The sequence below is a fragment of the Halictus rubicundus genome, chromosome 10 (genome assembly GCF_050948215.1).
Source record: "Halictus rubicundus isolate RS-2024b chromosome 10, iyHalRubi1_principal, whole genome shotgun sequence".
NCBI lineage: Eukaryota > Metazoa > Arthropoda > Insecta > Hymenoptera > Halictidae > Halictus > Halictus rubicundus.
Window position 1 is genome coordinate 8,797,642 of NC_135158.1, and position 19,062 is coordinate 8,816,703.

The following is a 19,062-nucleotide window of genomic DNA, read 5'->3' on the forward strand; positions in this document are numbered from 1 at the left end:
AATTCGCGTCGAATCGCACGAAGTCTTTGCGGATCACGCGAACCGAGTGACACAACGAGCAGATCGATTCGCGATAATCGACAACACGAGCGACCAACCCCCCTCGAGCTAGGATTTTCTCCGGTTGATTCCGCGATTGGCATGAGCGCGCCTTACATCGTGACCCTGAAAAACTGCGATTCCCTCGCGGCCCTTTGCAATAAAAACAATTTTTCCCTCCCACTCCCCGTTCAGCTAACGCGTTCACTCTTGGATGAAATTGAACTCGCGTCTTCGGATCTTCGTGCAAAATAAAAAGTTCGTGGATCGATTGCATGACACAGGAACTAAATATAAATTTATACTTTTCACTGGTAATTTTCATGTAGTGAAGATAAAATATTAATACTCTTAAAGTCTGTTTTCACTGTTTTAAATTGCACCTGCTCATTTTTGTCATAAACGCATAAAATCCGAAGCCTAGTCACCATGATTTAGATTTTCTCCAGTCGGAAAATTGTCTTAAAACTCTAAGAACTATTAAGAAAAAGCTAATTACGCTCATTTGGTAGATTAAACTTCAGAATTTGTCGCCGTATCTTTTATTTTCAATTCGTAAAATTGCTCCGGTTACTCGTATGAATTATTTAAATTTGTTTATCAGCGAATCCTAAACTCAGGACTTCCATTGAATAGTTTAGAATCGTCGTAGCTGGTGCACCGTTCGCAGCTGAGAAAAAGACGTTTAGCAGGTGAAAGTGAGCAAGAAAGCATAACAAAGACACGGTTGCTCGCCCGTTCGTTTACTGGACCGTAATTAATGTGAGACGATAAACCGTGTGATAGGTGTGCATTACGGTGATTCACATCTTGAACGCTTCTTGGACAACAAACGAAACTTTAGCGAGCATCAACCTAAAACTTCATCGTCTGTGCAGTGTTATTATTCCGTCGCGAATGGTATAATCAAAAATAAATTCTTTCTGTTTAATTTCTCCAAACGAACACTAATCATCTACGTTAATATTCCATACCATTAATCTTTCATATTAATATATTGTGACTGCTTTTTCGAACCAGACCTTTCCAGGCCACAATTCCCTTTTCGATTTTGGGACAATTAGCTGAGACGAACTTTGCAAAACATACTAAAATACATGTTTCTGCCAGAAATATTTACCTTGATATTTATAAAAATATTTATATTCATTTACCGCCAAAAGAAGATATTCGTTACCAGATTGTAGATGCATTTATGGCACAGGGAAATTCAGAAAATTCAACAACCCCAATTCTCATTAGATTAGCTTAGGTCAATGGAATAAATTTTTCCTTCGTTGCAGTTTCCTTAAAATTGCGTATAAAAATGGGAACTTATGTAAAGACGCACAATCTGCTCACGATATACGTTCTGGTATAAGACGTTTGAGGAGTACAAAAATTTGCAGGGTAGTTTTCAGTCTCTAAAAAAAAACTGACGTGCCTTAACACGTTGACTGCCATGTCACCCATATGTGGGTGACGGAATTATTTGTCCAGGTTTTAAAATGAATTTTTATGTTAATATATTCACTGTACCAAATTTGACTAGGATCAGTAAAATGTAAGAAAGTTGGAGCACTACTCAATATGGTACATGTAATTTTTTTCAATTTTTACTTCATTAAATAAATTACTTTGATTATATGGAATTTTTGAGGTTTCTAGTTTGGCAGTCAAAGTGTTAAACATTAACCCTTTGCACTCGGCGCTATTTTCATTGTAAAACTAAATTTTTCTTCCGTCTCGGAATATTTTCATTTTATTCGTACGAAACTGATCCGATTTCCACATATAATATTTAAATGTTTAGTGATCTATTGAATAAAAATCTTGTAATGTAACAAATATTTTGCAACATTTTTTGTAATTTCTAGTGGAAACAATTTCTAGTGGTGCTTCAGAGTCACCACTCGAGTGCAAAGGGTTAATAATTACACCAGGAATCTTACGCACGTTTGGCCATACAAGTCTACAATTCCAAACGCCAACAATTCCGAAGATCTCCAGAAAATAATTGAGCATTAGTCCCACAGTATAATTCAGTCATCGTTCTGATCGAGTCGAATGGAGCGTCTCCGATCTTCGGAGGCGTTGTGTTCATCGATTTCGCCGTTGCTGAAGCCGAGGAGCCGGCCGTTTGCATATTCATCGTGGAATACTGGGAACGAGTTTTCTACACGGACAACGATTTTCGGTTGCGTTTACGATACTCTCGTGGAACTGCTTCCTAGGAACAGAAACACGTCTCCTCTCGACGCGGGTTTTAATCGCTCGCGGGTTGCTAGGCGGCGCGGCGGATCGATCGTGCACGTAAATCGCGACTCTCAATGAGAGCCACGCTAGTAATTGGTCTATGCCCGCGCCTATGTTGCCATTCGCCAGTTCATCTCGTGGGAAACTCGTGACACACATTTGCACGGAAGTGTACCTCTCGGCGAAGCGTGGATCCTTGCATCTGACGCGCGCGCAGACCCGCGAGAAGATCCTGCGCGATCTATCCGATGGTGTGCCACCGACTACGCCTCGCGGAGACTACCGTGTGCTATCTTTATCCGCTGTCTTCTAATTGCGACATTTTGCGGCGCGTTAACGAGCCTCGTAAACACCCGGGAACGCGTTCGACGCGAGGCGGTACAACGATTCATGGTGACGATTTTCTTAGGGGTCCAAAGATACCCCATAGACCGATCTGTTGGGCGGCTAACGTTTCCCTAAATGAAATGATCACAGGAACATGTAAGAAGGCTAACGAAAGAAGCCGAGTTTCTCTGTCCAGCTAAAAACGGTTAATTGCCGTGTTACGATCTCGAAAGTCTCCGCAGCGTTCCAGCCAGTAAACAACAAGGACATTTTTGCGGAGACGCCAAAAATGGCGACGCTTTCTATCTCAGCGTAATGGAACGTCCGAACGAAAATCATTTCGGGATTATCGAAATATTTCGAGCCGGAGGAAGAAGACGCGTGACGGGGAAACGTGGGCGAAATTACACGCGCGGAGAGGATCGCGCGAGTAGGCAGGTCCCATTTAAGAGTCCCGCTAAAAACCGAACAAGGCTAGGTATACGAGGTTCGCGAGCACTTCGTTGTTTTCGCGTAGAACAAGGTTCGCGGTGCAACAATCTCGCGTAGCCGGCAACCTTCCGATTATCAGCAGCGAAGCGAAGTGAAAGTAATTTGTTGCACGGGGCGTCATTGTAACAATGCGGGGCCGCCTCCGCGATGTGAACGCGATGTCCTTTGCACGATGTAAATAAACGGAGCCTTGACCGAGCTACGCGCCTATAGCCCGGGCCCCATTCACATCGGTGGTTCCCGCGGCTTGCTGATCGCAGAAAATTGCGAATACAACCTCTAAATTGTGCTCGATTGGCACATCCTTCTGTTCCCCCGGGAGTTCGCCGAACCGTCTCGTTCTTCTTTCCCCTAAAGAAAATTGGCTGATAGGAAAAACGCTCGTTAAACGCCACTTAACGCTCATTGTTTATCGCCGGACCCCCTACGGTGGACTCTTAGATCCATTGAAGAGGATCAGCTCGATCAACGGAAGATTCAGTAATTAAACGCGATCGAAGCGGGAGACCGATTTGTGATTTATTACGCGTGCGCGATGAGGTACCGCTAGTCAAAGGCCAAACACATACCACGCTCAATTTCTCAAGCCAGACAGTCGTTGCTTCTCTTGTTCTCATGCTTCTACGTTTTCGCGTGATGTCTTCGCAACTCACGACCCTACTTTGCCACCCTAATCGCACGAAACCGCGCGGTGTCTCTTGGTTGGTAACCTCTGTTCCTCTGGACTTTGCCTGTTTGCTAGTTTCAGGATGAAGTACGCCTGTTCCTTGAGATTATCCTGCGGTCAGCTTCTCTTCGAATGGGGTTCTTGTTCCTCGAGGATTCGAGGTCGCCAGCCTAAACCAGCTTCTTTCGAGCTTGCGCTAGTTAGCTGGTTGAGGACTGTATTGAGCAGTGCTAGCTGATACTCTGGGGTAGGTAGGACACATCGAGAGTAGCTTGTTTACTCTCACTATAAACGTCATAGCATTGTCTTCCTGAAAGCAGCATCAGAAACTTCGAGACTTAGGACCATCTTGTTGCTCGCTGAGAACTTGCTAAGCACCTCCTAGAAGTTCCTAAATCTATAGAAAAAGGAGCTCAATCCCGAAGTTGCTGATGTGAATCCTGAAGATATCGAGTAGATACGGTGTCCAATAATCGACCGAACCAACTCAGAGCAGAAGCTTCCAAAAGCATACTTGGGCTCCCTCAGGATTCCAAGCACAGACGGAATTATACCTCGAAGAGGATAGCTTCGATGATCCTGAGACATGGCCCGACGGAGCTCCCTCGAACCGTGCCAGAATATCAATCCTTTAATCACCCGCAAATCACTGGCTTCAGCTAGCTACCAGAAGGGAAGGCCGCGCCGGGTTCAAGGTTCGTTTAGGTCGCGGTAAGCTAAACGTCCGACTGTAATTGGATTTTTCCGACGGCAACAGCTGTCGGACGGGTGTCGGGCCGATCCAGGTTCCCGGAATTTCGTGTTAATCGAATGTTCTACTCGGACAAAGATAAAGAGAGAGAAAGAGAGAGAGAGAGAGAGAGAGAGAGAGAGAGAGAGAGAGAGAGAGAGAGAGGGAGCGTGGGTCGCGTGCTGTCTCGGACGCGGCGTTTTCAACGAGGCGGGCGTTGCGACCCGCTCGGATCAAGCACTCCAGGTACTGTTAAGCAGCACTGCCACGCCGAAGGAAGTTCCAGTAATGTTCTTCTCTTCGTGGACGGTGTGTTCCGTGTGTACAGGAACGTACACAGAGCCAGGAGGGGCCTTGTTCCCACGCCCGACGCCGTGATCTTTGCCGAGCTACTTAGTCCTCTAGAAGAAGGAGCATCTCTCTGCCTCTCTCTCTCTCTCTCTCTCTCCCTCTCTTCTACTATCTCCTTTCCTCCCCTCTTTCTCTCACTCTCTTCGTTGCTATTCCTGACTCAACTTTCCGTGGAGTCTCTCTTTCTCTCGCTATCCTCGACCAGCGAGACCTCTCTCCGAGCTACTCTCCTGTCGCTATCCTGAAACCGGAGGATACCTCTTTCTCGCTCCTCGACGACTATGTGGGTTACGTAAGGTGGCAATGCGCGAGCCTCGCGGCACGTTCGAGTAATAATAACGCGTACGAGGAGCAGCGAACCGGTGAACGGGAATAGAAGCACCGGAGAAAGAAAGAGAGAGAGAGAGAGAGAGAGAGAGAGAGAGAGAGAGAGAGAGAGAGAGAGAGAGAGAGAGAGAGAGAGAGAGAGAGAGAGAGAGAGAGAGAGAGAGAGAGGTTAACTGAGAACCTAACCGAAGAGAGAGAGCGAGAGAGGACGATGGGGGAGATTTTGAAGAGCAGGAAGTCTGGTTTCAACCCTTCTGGCGGTGTCGTTACGAGGGGCGCCGCAGAAATAGCAGGGTTCTAGTCGTTATCTCGGGCATTTTTAAATGGACCGTTGATCGCGTATTAAACACGCTCTCAACGGTTTCCGTCGGGAATTTCAATGCTGGACTGGACGATTTGTTGCGCGTCGAAAGCGACTTTTACGGTGAAGTACTGGGGAGTAGCTTCTTAGGAAGCTGACGGGGCGAAAAGCAGGTAACAATTTCAACCTATTAATAATTTTGTAACTAGGCTGCTAGCTCTAGGTAATCTTCCGGAGCCACGTCTACTGGATTGTTTATAATAGCACAGTTTACAACGTCGATCGTCCCGAAAGAAATTCATGTTCAGGTCGCTGAAGGGTCAAGAAAAATTGCAACTTGGTTTTCCTGGAGCTCCGGGCGACATGGTAGCAGTTAAAATGGTAATGCGAAGTACGTGCGAGCGAAGTATAGTGCGTACGGAAGCCAATCTTCCTCGCGCAAATCGTCCGGAGGAACCGGAGACTTCAACGCTCGCCTAAGCGATGATGTTGCGGCACAGTATGTATCGGAGAAGAGTAGAGGAAGACGGGAGGAGATCACGCGGTTATAGTAATCAGAGTGAGACGGTACGGAAGGAGGACGGAGAAGAGTCTTGCGTGCACGTGATTCACAAGCATAAACAATCGGTGTATTAAGGCAACGTCCACACACGCGAATGTAAATAAGCACGGAATGATTAGGAGCGCGCGAGGGGGTCTTCGAACTTGAGGGAATCGCAGGAATGTCGGGGAAAATCGATACCAGCCCGTAGTAGTCCGATGAATGTAATCTCGAATCGCGAACGGCGAAACCGCCTACCTGATAACGGGTCATTAGGTTTGCACGGTCAAAGATGATTTTATCGGCGTAGGCCCGAGCGCAATCGCGCTTTTTCCATTTTCGAAATAACACATCGAGCACAGGCTCCGAACCCTTCGGCCGGGTTCGAGTTGGATCCCGTTGAAACGATCCGAAACCAAGAGAGAAACTGATCGCGGCAGCGTCATCAATTATCTAATACAGTTATCAACGGCGATATCAGAATGTTGATTAGAGCGGAATGAGAACTGCGAGGGGAACGGCGAAATTCGATTCCTCGAACGTGGCTAACGTTAATAGCGTGCCGGAAGAATCAGCGACCATAAAACCTCCACATCATCGTAGCCCACTTTTTAATGGAACATTCGGCAAGCCGAGATCGAGTTCACGAGTAATTATCCGTTTATGGAATCGCTAATTCTAATCCCGCTGATCCGCGGAATTTCAGCTCGTGCGCGAATCCTCCTCGAGTCAAGAGAAACTCTGCCACCATCTTTTTTCGTCGTCGATCGAAATTTTTAAACCACGACCCTCGAGACCCCCTGCAAACGCGTCTTCATAATGCAACAAATGTTCGAGCAGAGATGCGTTTCCACCCCCTCAGGACACCGCGCACCCCAAGTTGCGGCACAGGACGCGACAAGTGCATATTCCCATCGCGGCACTTTTAACGCGGCCACCATCGCTGGCCAAGGAACAATCGGATTAACGAAGTTAAACGATAGGGTGGCAAGGAGACCACGCAACCCCTAGGTCCACCCTCTGTTGCGAATTGAACCGCGCATCTGTCGCGTTTCGCACGTACAGGATCGCGGAGGAGTTGCGGGGGTGGTCTTTCCGAGAGAAGGAAAACAAGAGGCTTTGCGGGGTCTGCCCGGAAGATTAACTACCCCCGTAGAAGACCATAAGGGTGGTTTGTGATCGGTAAACAACGGTGACACGTGGTTTTTCTGTTGAGTTATGGGATCCCGTTCTTTTCGAGCTTATCAGCGCAGGATGTTCTAGCAGATGAGTGTCGTTCTCTTTCATCCTTCGGGGTTGCTACCCCCTTCAACATGAATTCAAACTGTGATTTGAAAATTCAGATAACTGTGTCTTGTCTTTTTAATATTCATTCGGATATTTATACTATTTAATAATAATTAATTTAGATTATAGAACAGAGATATATCGTTGGAGTACAAACATCGTACTAATGGAGTACAATATCTCCAATTGCTTTGGAGATAATCGGATCTATTTTGTCGGAAAAGGTCTATTTGATTAGTATCATCGATAAGATTGATTTTTCTCCGAAGAGATAATGTAACGAGATAGTGTTGCGACAACACAGTCGCCAGTGTCATTTTATCGTTGACGATAAATATTGAATCGTCAAGATTCGAATCTTGAATATTGGGAGTCGTTGGTCAATTCGTGAGTTCCGGTGAATCATTTCAATGCCAATTGAAAGGTGCAGAATGGCGTAATACTGAACGTAAACGCCGAGCAAACAACACGTAATGTGTCGCGAACGATGAGTCACGGGGCGCGTTAATGAAATTCCACTTCCTCAACGACAAAGAAACGCGTGTCTCGCCTGTTGTTGCGAACTGTCCGTGCCTTGCGCGTTAATTTCACCAACGACCCGGCCAACGGACACTGTTAACGATCGTACAATTATATAAAAAGGTACCTCCAACTTCCCAGTAAATCCAACCACTTTGCTCAGCACAGAATACAAAAATTTCCAAAAAAAAATGGAAAGTAAAAATCTCAGTCTTTTATCAACAATTTTTTTAGCTAATGAATTTTTTAATATAATATTTGCTGCCTTTACTCCACACTTGTATGTTTATATCCAAGCAATTATTATTGATCTTTCCATACTCAGTAAAAACAATGTTACTAGAAAACGAAATATTTACATATGTACACATATACATTTCTTAAAATGAAAATAAATAAATTATGAAACGTAATAAAAGAAAACATTTTTAAATTATAACAAAAATAACTAAAGAAAACAATTATTTATAAGATACTATATATATAAAAAAAAAAACAAAAAATAGTATTAACATATAGTATAACTCTAACATATCGTGTGTATTATTATTCCCAAAATAATAAGTTAACTTTGTTTATTATTGACAGTGTTTTGTTTCGTTGCGTAATATCAGTTATATTATTGTATAACTGAATATTATGATTGTACATGTAAGATGTACCAATCGTAATGTTTTATGTTATCGAAGACGATATAACATCGAAACTATAATATTTTATATTACTAAAATGGTTTTAATATCACAATTATAATTTATCACAATATCGAAGTCAACATATAGTTTTATAATTATAATATTTTCTAATAATAATAATATTTTTTATACTAATAATATTTTCTACATATCACGATTTTAATATTTTATATTATCAGAGACAATATATGATCACAATAATGAAAACTAATAGTAATAATCATTTATAACAATGGATCTTAACACTAGGTTTACGGAGCATTAAAAGTGAGTATTTTACATTACTTTATAAAAATAAGAAGAATATGTCTATCCAAGTTTTCAGCCATTTTGTAAATAATATATACACCTAAGGAAATAAGTTTGTTGAGTAATTCCACGTAGATGGATCTTCAGAATCTCAATAATCGTAAATTAAAAATATTAGACCGCGTCATTTTGATGGGTCCCGTAAACCTAGTGTTAAGCGCCCCTTCAGCGCATAGGCGCGGGCGCGCGAGTTTGAATTTAAATCTGGTCGCGCGTCACGTGACGTCCAACGGTTCCTGTATTTATAAACGGTCGCGCGACGACACATGTGCAGCACGACAGTAAAACTGCTATATAAAATCTTAGCGGGAGGGCTGTGTCGGCCACCGCGGGTGAGAAACACCAGAAAACAAAAAAGACCAGACGAATATATTCAGTGTACTCACCGAAACCATTTCCTGAGAGCCTGAGTCGCGCCACTCTGGTGGCCCTATTGACGGTCAACGGTCTCCTCGGCCGTTGACAAGACAGAGACAAAGCCATATCGATACAATAGGCTCGAACCTCACCAGAATTCAAAAGGGACCCCCGCGTAATACGAAGAGAAAAAATCCAGCGAACCGAAAACCTTTCACGAACCTCCGAAGCCTCCGGGACACACTTTGGAAACAATCTCTACGAAATCTCTCGAGCCACTACTTTAATCAAATCACTAGACTGCGGATATTATGCACTCATTAAAAAAAAAAAATCAAATCAAAATAAGTGAAATATAAATCTTTGAAAAGGTTAGAAAATTTGACGAATATTATATTACACTATTAAAATTATTCAAAGAAGAACTTTTATTTTAATTTTCTTTCTTGCAATTGACTCGGAATAGATATTCGCGGTCTACAAATCACCCTCCGTATGCGTACTCTATCTCGAATGTATAATCCACGGTCGTTAACTTTCTAACCTTAAAACGCGCTCTGAAATTGAATTGCTGAATCAAAAATTTCCCGACACTGTTTTCGCACATTAATACTCAATCAGAGCGTTATATGAAACAAGATTAAAACGTAAACGTTATATGCGGGTTATTTCGAATAATTTCAAACGAAGAATTTAAAGGTTCGCGGTAATTATTGAATCGTTTGATAATTTTCAATTGCAAAATAGGAATTATGCGAACGGAAAATTACGAACGTGTTAGTACGCGCCCCGCGTATAATGTGTTAAAATATTTGTCAGACTTACTTGTGATCAACCTCATCCTATTCAATATCGAAAGTATCGAAATCTTCAATATCTTGGCTCGAGATCTCGAAAAGGTGTTTTCAAAGGGGAAGATGGCGCTGCGTGGCCGGAAGTAAGAAAGAAGTGGCACGCGACAGTCCCATGGCTGTCACCTGTGATTTCTCAATCAAGAAATCGTTTTCCAAAGAATTTTGAAAACGGTGAACCAGCGAAAGAGTGATTCACGGCGGAGAGTCCGTGAAAAGGCGGGCAGCTTGAACCACGCCGCTACAACGACTGGCTTCGTTGCAGAAGCAAACTCCCCATCTGCTGTGTTGTTCCGTAGCTGCCCCAACTCCCTGCTGTCATTACGCGGCAGTGTGTGTGCGAGCACGCCCTCGTCCGTGTGCGTCCGTGTGCCCGCTCTCACGCACACACATTCAACCGATTCGTGCGTGCCGGCAGACGGACGTTCTAACCTCTCCAAGCGGAAAGGTTGCGGTGAATCGGAACGCTCTGTATGTATGTATCTGGAAGATATCTCACCTTGCGGACAAGAATCCGCTGATAAGCTATTTTATCAATTTCCATGGAATAGGTGATTCCCTTTTTTACCAGTCAAATCCATGCTACGAAACGATAAGCTTTGTCACGAGCCGGACATCTGTCTGTCGGTAATTGCTGATCGGTTATCGCTCGAAGGTGATCGACAAGGATGAACTTGTAATAGATGACGATTTCAAGAACGCTCTTGTACCACTCGAATTGCGGCGACTGATAAGTCGATAGAATGTAAACAATTTCGACGATTACGATATTGACCTCCCCTCCATTTGTTTAAATCGACACTTTGTCTAATGGACAAGTCTCTTATCTTTTTAGGTCCTGTTCTGTTCTATCGATGGAATTCAATGGAATTCTTTATCGACCCTCAATAGGATTTTCAATCTCCTTTTTTACAAGTTACACAACAAAAAATGAATCCCAAAGGCCTCAGCTGGTAGGCTAAATATGTTGATTTAAATTTCTCTATGGACTACTTTTTCTATAGAACATTGTAGGGTAAGAAAAGTTGTCTACTCTGGCTAGAGGCTACATATAATAAATATAATACATACTCGCAAATAAAAATATCTTAGGTCTTGCATTCCTCCGATTTCCACGGGGTTTTATAAAATATAGTATATCCTTCATACTTATGTTCCTTTAAATGTTTAGTTGCTGTTGCTATTGTTCGAAGAGTGCCGACGGAGTTAGCAAAAGGCTGGTTCAGGGGCCAGGTTGCGAGACATTCTTGACCCAAATCGAGACTTTTCAAAAACCGATCTTGCCAGGCAATCGCAAGCGTAGATATTACGAGGCTCGTGTGCAAGTAAAGGCATGTATGTCGCAGCTGCAGCTGCCTGCAAGAGCGGAACACTGGGCTTTGGGGATGGCAACGGTTGCGCACCACCTGGCCTCAGGAAGCCCAGCACCGGGCCTCGACATTGGCGTAGACTTTGCTCGACACGAACGACCGGAAAAAAGGGGAGCGAAGGGAGTAGAGCACAATAGAGACCGACTTTCGAAATTCCGGCACCCTGAGAGCCACTCTGAGCCGACTGAAAATCGATCGATCGCCCTTCGAAGTTCTACCGCGACAAAATCCTACCCCAATGTTTTCTGCTCTGGTCGGTATTAACTTCGTGGATCCCCCCCCCCCACCCCAAACGTAGACATGCTGAACTTGAAAGGAGATAGACTAGACACAATATTTATAAAAGATTAACGAGATTTTTTAAAAAATGTTTCGAATAGCTTGTTTCTAATTCGGGCACGCTTTTTCCGGAATTCGTAAGCCGACTGATGTAATTAACTTCTAGGGCACATGTGTAGGTGATTCGTCACTTCTTAAAAATTTCTTCCTCCACGCTTCGAACCGACCAGGCTATTTCTGTACCATATGGGGTCTAGTAATTAAAGTTCGTGCTTGGTGACTTCAATATTTAAAAGGAGACACTGATTATCTCTTTCAGAAAATACTTTATTGTGTTATTTTATGAGGTCTCTGCATAAATACTTTACACTATGCACAATTATCACGGGCTTATTGTGCGTTCGTTATACAGACTTTTTATTCGTCAAAGGGAGGAAGAAGTTTTACTGATGGATCGCTTACGCGTCCCATTACGGCGGGACCCCCGAACAAATGACGCAACACGCAAATTTTCCCGCTTTACGAGATGATCATTTCCACGGGATATTACTACACTTGATCGCATTAATACCTAGGAGCATAATAACTTAGGATAGGATTAGGGGTTGCGCGACCCCATGGATATTTCCTCGCTGCATGGGCACATTAGTTCCATAGCTGTGAACCCCGTTTACCCTCGAAATAGAAAATAGCGTAATGGCTCGTGAAATTTGCATGCCCTGACACACTCCCCCTTCAGCATACCACAAATTCTCCGAAAGCGACAAAATAATACAAACTGCACGGACCAAAGACGCTCGAGGAAGTGTTTAATTATCCTAACTGAGGTTACGGTGGAAAATGTGAAAGGTTCCGAGGGAAAATACACGTTCTCGCCCGAACCGGTGAAAACCCGATTGAACTGCGCCCCCTTCGGAGGGCAAATGAAGTAGAATGAATCCGGGGAGAGCATATTTTCCAAGACTTAATTCCCCTAAAGGGAAGAGGGTGCAGCCTCCTCTGACCAGCGAATTAATGCATTAAGCCGACGCTGCGAGCGACGGCAGCATTTCTATAGAGTTTCCGCAGAGCGAGCGCTACAACGGGAGGTGAAAGCGCAACCTCTTGCCACCCCCATCAGCCCATGGGGTTTGCGCGTGGATATCGCAATAGAAGCTGTATCGATCCCGCCCCGACACGAGACCGGCTGTTGTCAGGGGGTTGATAACGATATGCAAGCTCTATGGATCGTCGCTGCTAAAAGCTACACGCACAGCTTTGAGCTCCTGATACTCTCTCCGCAGGACACTCCTGTACTTGTCCCGGCCATTTTCCCCATAAAGGAACAAGCACGATCTCTATGGGGTCGATACGAAACTTGACGCACAAAGAGACAAAAGAAAAAAGAATCCTACCGAGTATCAAACGCTGTGTATTGCTTTGTAATAACAAAACTGCCGACTTCGTACAAATTTTATCGTAATTCCCGATAAAGAAATTCATTCGCATGAAAACAATTTGAAATTTCCGTAATTGTGAAAGACGAGAATCAGTGATTTTGACTGGTTCGGTAGTTTTAAAATAGTTAATTACATCTATGGTTTTAGGTTCGATCAACATGTAGACACGCGTGAGTATTAACGAGGGTTAATTACGCCGATGCAGATTTTATCAGACACAGTTGTCGAGCAGTCCAAAGGGTTGAAATCAAGAATCCGATTCGAGCATCTCAAGGTGCAAATGAAACATGCTAATGAAGCCGTCGCTTTGAGGACAACTTTTGAAAATTTGATTCAGTTGATCTTGCCTCTACGAGAGGAACCATTTGCGCCGATAAAAAGGTACTTGTCCGCCTGTTCCCTTTCGTTGCCGCTCGGCGGGGTAGTTTAAGGGGGGTTTTTTTCAACAGGCGAAGAGGGAAATTAGTTTGGAAAAATGCGAAACGGTGAAGTGGCTCCTGGTGTCGGCAGATCGATAAACGGACTTCGATGGCTTTCATGGCAGCTCTGTTGATTCATCTCGAGCACTTTCCATTAACGTTTGCCGGCTGATCGGCGAGCGAAAGGTTCGAAGGTCGGACAGAAATTAGAGTGAAAACGTTTTCAGCCGCCGCTAACGGCACGCTGATCAACCTTCACACTTATTTGTTTACACTTCGTTCGGTTCTTTAATCGAAACAAATATCAAAATCAACTAAATCCTCTTGAACACCCTCATCACCTAGTACTTCTTAGCAAAGACGTCTCTACATCAGGTGTTTTCTATACCATTACATTTAAATAAAGTATGTATCGTTTAATATTAATAAGAATTTATTACTAGCCTATAATCATCCCAGAATAAATGGAGCCTCTAATGAATGGTATCGAGTTTCGTATGTCGAGCGTTTAAAACAATTTATAACGTATTTGGTAGATCCTGTTCCACATCTTCCCCACTTGACATTGCAAAGCAAGAGGTTCGCACACCAGCAGTGCCGTTCAGAGTGTCTTCTTATTCACGTCTGCTTCATCGAAATGGCTGTTCAACGTGTGGAAGAGATGCGAAATCGAGATTAACGTATTCACCCTTCGTCGAAAAAATGTTCGCTAATTTTCAATAGCCGCCGAGCGAACGTGTTCGACGCAACCGAACTCGGAACGATCGTTTCGTGCCGTTTCACGAAGAGCCTCGCGAACTTTCCGTACCTGCGGAGCAGATGGCCGGTTCGCTGCACGTGCTTCGAGAAAGGAAAAGGCACCTTGTTGTCATCGGGATTTGCATGTGAATTCCCACGGACTCGACGTACGGATATTTTTTGTTCTCGGTGTGCTCCGGGGACCCAGTGCCTGCCGCAGGAAGGAAGGAAGTTAGCGGGAAAAGAGGAAGGGATCCTGCGAAGGGGAAGCCATTCGGAGACCGACGACTTCCCCTCAGGATATTGTAGCAGATGGGCTGTGAAGCCTACCCTCGCGAACACGGGCCTCTCTCGGGCGACTTGGAAACTCCTGGTCAAGCATTTAGCAGGATTTTCTGACCGTTCATCAACTCCTCAACGTCCTTCAGCGTCCTCTAAATTTCTGCAGCTTGTACGCGCTGTTACCGTCTTTGCCGACATTGCTGGAAAAGCATATGTGCTTTTACAGCAGGCTTTCTTTGTAGTAGGTCCTTCCTCTGGCATAGCACTGTCGACGAGGATCGAATTAGTAGATTTCTGGTGAGTAACGCGTTTTCATAGAATTCGTTGCAGGTATTAATTCACGGCTGACCGACATTTTTCCCGAAGCATCTTCCAAGAATATTGGACATTTCTCTGACGAAGCTTGGTCTTTCATGTGCCCGGAATATCTGTCAAAGAGGATCGGTCTCAAAGAAGGAACGACCTCTCGGTGGAGGTCTTGGATCGTGATTCGGACGACGAGCGTCTCGAACGAGGAGGATCTTAATTTACGTAGAAGCCGGTGCATTAACGAGGACAGCTTAATCACAAGCGGGACAAAATGTTCCACGGGTTGCGGAGAGTAGCTTTTTGATGTTATCGCGGCGGCCTGTCCGTCAGTGTCGAGCCGGGGTCGTTCGAGTTTCCAGGTTGGGAAGAAAAGCTGGTCAAGGTATAATTGGAGGAGAAAGAGAGGGAACAAAGAGAGAGAGAGAGGATGATCTCTCGTTGTATGCACGAGGGGGGAGATTAAGACGCCGGGGCCTTAACGTCGTTTGCTCTCGCGTCCACCGCCTATTGCTCTCGTTGCTCGGGGAACTTTCTCGGGTTTACGCGGGGGTCAACGGTTCACCGTGGTTCTCATGTTTGTACACTGCGTTTCGTCTCGCGCTCCGTTGGACACCGGAGCTTTTGTCGGATTAAAGCTTGCTTCAAGTACGACTGCGAACCGAGCGACCTGCTTTTCGTGGGGTGCCTCGGAACGGGGACAATGAGTTCAGCTTGCGCCCCTAAACTCGTATAGCTTTCCGCGAACTGCCTAACGAAACCCATCCGTCGCTAACTGTCGGCTATTAATATACCTTATTAATCTCGGGGATTCGGCAAATTACCGCAGGCTTCCGAGTTCGGAACAATAGCTTCTCCGAATCCTCTGAACTACTTCTGTAAATAGACAATTCTCTGCTTTGTTAAATGTTGGCACTAGTCTGTATGTTGCGGATTTTATTTTTCGGTAAGCACGAAAGCGTGTGAAATAAATTCGTTATTGATTTATAAGTTGGTTCATCTGAGGCTCGTTCCCTTAACAAATGAGTGGTCCCCGGACAAGAAAAATGGAGTAATATCCAGGAAGACTATTGTTACGTCTGGCAACATAATGTCGCAGTCGCAATAGGGGTCAGGCCGTTAAGGGAGGAGCCATAACTCGTCAGATATGTGGCTCCCGCTCGTTTACGATACGACAATTGTGTTATTTGGCAATGTTAATATCGAGATCCACGATAAAAGACCCATCAACCGTCTGCCAACACCCAATAGAAGCCACTGCGGCGATGTTTTTTGGCTTCTGGGAAACAGACCTTAATCTCAGGATAGATCCCCCCCCCCCCTCTCCTAATTGCCAGACAGCCCTAACTTTCTCACAGCTATCGGAGTGTCTGGTTTCCCGGCAGAAAATAGGATTTGGACTCCTACGCCGGCTGCAGAGAAAGCAAATTCCCACAAAACAGCGGCGAGATTAGTGTAAAACCAAACGCAAAGGAAGTATAGTCTTCTTGGATGGTAGTCCTGCGTGGTTGTCGTCCATGGATCACTCAGGAAGGGCGAGCCTCACTTATAATAATTGAAAACGGTGGTGCTGAAAGGTTGACTTGGAATGAAAAGATTTGTGAAAATCGAAGTGTTCTAAGGAGGATTTAATTAGAGATAATTCGTGTGAACCAAACAAAGCAATTAAATTAATCAAGTATTATTTCAGACGTGCTATGAAGCTGCGATTAATGTTGAATACAAAACCTGTGATTTCTTTGGAAGCTTGAAAAAATGTAACAGTGCCAACATTTTATTTCCAATCTATTAAAGTTACCAAAGGTAAAGACGTTATATTCTGTATATGTCGTAATCGATGTGTAGAATATTTTTATCCACGCTTAATGCTCCCCAGTCTAATCACAAGATTCCGCGTACAGCCTCCCCGACCGATTTAGAAAGCTAAAAATCTTTTGTTTCGCGGCGAATCCTAAAATAACACCTAACGCCTGGCGAACGGTGTTTCCCGAGGTAAATCAACGATTCCCCGGAGGTCTGGATCGTTTCACCGGCGAGTCCACTCATATTTTTCAAACATGCCCCGCTCGTAAATCCCACGCTAAACCGAACGCATTCGCGGGACATTTACTCGGGAGATAGCGCGATCGCGATGAACTGTAAAGTCCGAGTTAATATATCGGTCGCATAAATCGCCGCCGACAGGCCAACAATTTCCCATTGTTTACGCCTGGTGCCGGTGCGGTGTTTGCCGGGTGGATCACCGACGCGGCCTCGTAAATCAGCCCCCGAAAACTCGAATTTAAGACTTTCCCCGACGCGGGGATCCGTAACCCCTATACTTCGTTCGCTTTCGAGAAAAAAAGAATCCGACACTTCGCAGAAAATCCCTGAAGTCGCGAAAACGATCACCACATTAGCCCCGAAAAACAAACAAAACCTGTGGAACTCCAATCTGTACTTTTTCGAAGATTTAATTATGTGCCCCCGGCTGCAAAAACATTGATTTTATGTTTTACGTATGCTATATATGTAAATATTATTTCTCAGAGTCTGTCATCTTCCGAAAGTGTTAATGAGATGAACATTTCAGTCGAGGAAGAGGAACAGATAAATTGACGATTTTATTAGGTTTCACGTCTACCAGAATGTCCTCTTTCGATTTTCACATATAAAATTACTTTCTATGATATTGTTGACGATTTTAGAGACCGATGAAAGTACAGTCAATCGTGAAATAAATTGGATACTGGTCTCCATCGAATGACTTCAAAAATCGAAGACCGCTGGAAACGACAAGTAACGTCCGAACAAATTAGCAGAAAAAGACGAGTATTAACTTCCCCTAAAATTAGCGGGCGAGGTTCTATTAAAACTTTCGGCCCTCCGCAAGCAAATCGGCTCTCGACGATGGACTTTCCCAACCCTAACTTGTCCAAGTAGCCACCGGCTCCAATTAAAACTTCGCAGGGCTTCTCGTTGACGGGTAAGGTAAGGTTGATTCAGTGATTCAGTGATAATCACCGGAAACGGGCTGATTCTTGGCGGTTTCTCGCTGATTACGCTTGATCCTCTCCCCCCCCCCCCCCTCTCTCGCCTACCTTCGTCGAAAACACGGCCAGCCGGGGTGGAAAAGAAAAAGGCTGGCGACCCACGCGCAATTTGACGTGTCGTGGCGCCTCCGAGAAGAGAGAGGAGGAGTCAATGACTGAACACGATGATTTAATTGTCACGTGTCAAAGTTCAAGCATCGGCGACGACGCGAGCTGTGCGTTCATCGGCGCTTCACAACGCGTCACGACTCCGGGACGCCCACGCGACCCCCTACGCCCGGGTCAACACGCTATCGCTGCTAATCGCAGGAAGTTCGCAGGAACAGCTGTAATTGTGTCAATTAGCGGCTCCGGGCCACCGAGAATCCTCGTTAATTACAGTATCGCCGGGACCGTTCCGCAGATCTTGAAACACGCCCATTCCGGGCCCCCTCAATCCGATATAAATCGAGATGATCGTGTCTTCATGATGCTGACGCTAGTAGGACACATCGTACGTCCCCCCGAAACCTTGTGCAATGTTTGTCAATTTGAAGCACCTTTGTTTAATTGGAAATCTTTGTCTCTAAAATACTGAGTCGAGTGTCGCGAATCTTCGGAAAAGTGCAACGCAGAAAGCAACCATCTAGTCTCCTGTGTATGTAGAATTCTATGAAATTTAGAAAAGAAATTGCGTGGACATTAAAGCGGACCTGTAATTTGAATTTAAGAATTTTTATTGCAGGGAAAATAATTCGAATTTCGTTTCAGATTTTTGTAAATTGAAATAAATGTAGAATAGATAGAGTATAGGGAAAAATGCAGAAATCTTGGAAAAGTTTATGTAAACGTAATTATTCCAGGCAAGCCGTCGAACAGTTGAAGGATGGTAAATCACGAGATGGTAATCTCTGAAAACAATATCCCGTGAAACGCGTGCTCATTTTTCCGCGGTACAGTCAGCCGTACAAGTTCCTTCTCGAGAATGAAATGTTCGCGTTGTACAAATATAACGAACAACTAATTTTCGTAGGTAACTATCGGAGTCAGTTTTCCATGCGCGCGGAATAGAAAACCGTGTACACACATTGATAATCTCGGGGCACTTAGGCTCGCTGCACGGGCATCCAGAGCTTCGACTATGAATAATTCAGCCATCATAACAATGTGTTATCACGCGAATGCAATAA

General features: G+C 44.5%; 1 protein-coding gene across 4 annotated transcripts in view; it reads right to left on the reverse strand.

Annotated features, from left to right (window-relative positions):
* Neur (E3 ubiquitin-protein ligase neur) overlaps positions 1–19,062 on the reverse strand; it is a 98,938-nt gene that overhangs the window by 19,290 nt on the left and 60,586 nt on the right. Inside the window, exon 1 of one of the 4 annotated variants that reach the window (XM_076795454.1) lies at positions 9,207–9,359. The exons of the other annotated variants lie outside the window; for them this stretch is intronic. Coding sequence (XP_076651569.1) covers positions 9,207–9,303 — 97 coding nt within the window. The 5' untranslated portion in view covers positions 9,304–9,359. Of the gene's footprint in view, positions 1–9,206; positions 9,360–19,062 lie in introns of those variants that run through there. 4 annotated transcript variants of the gene reach the window in all.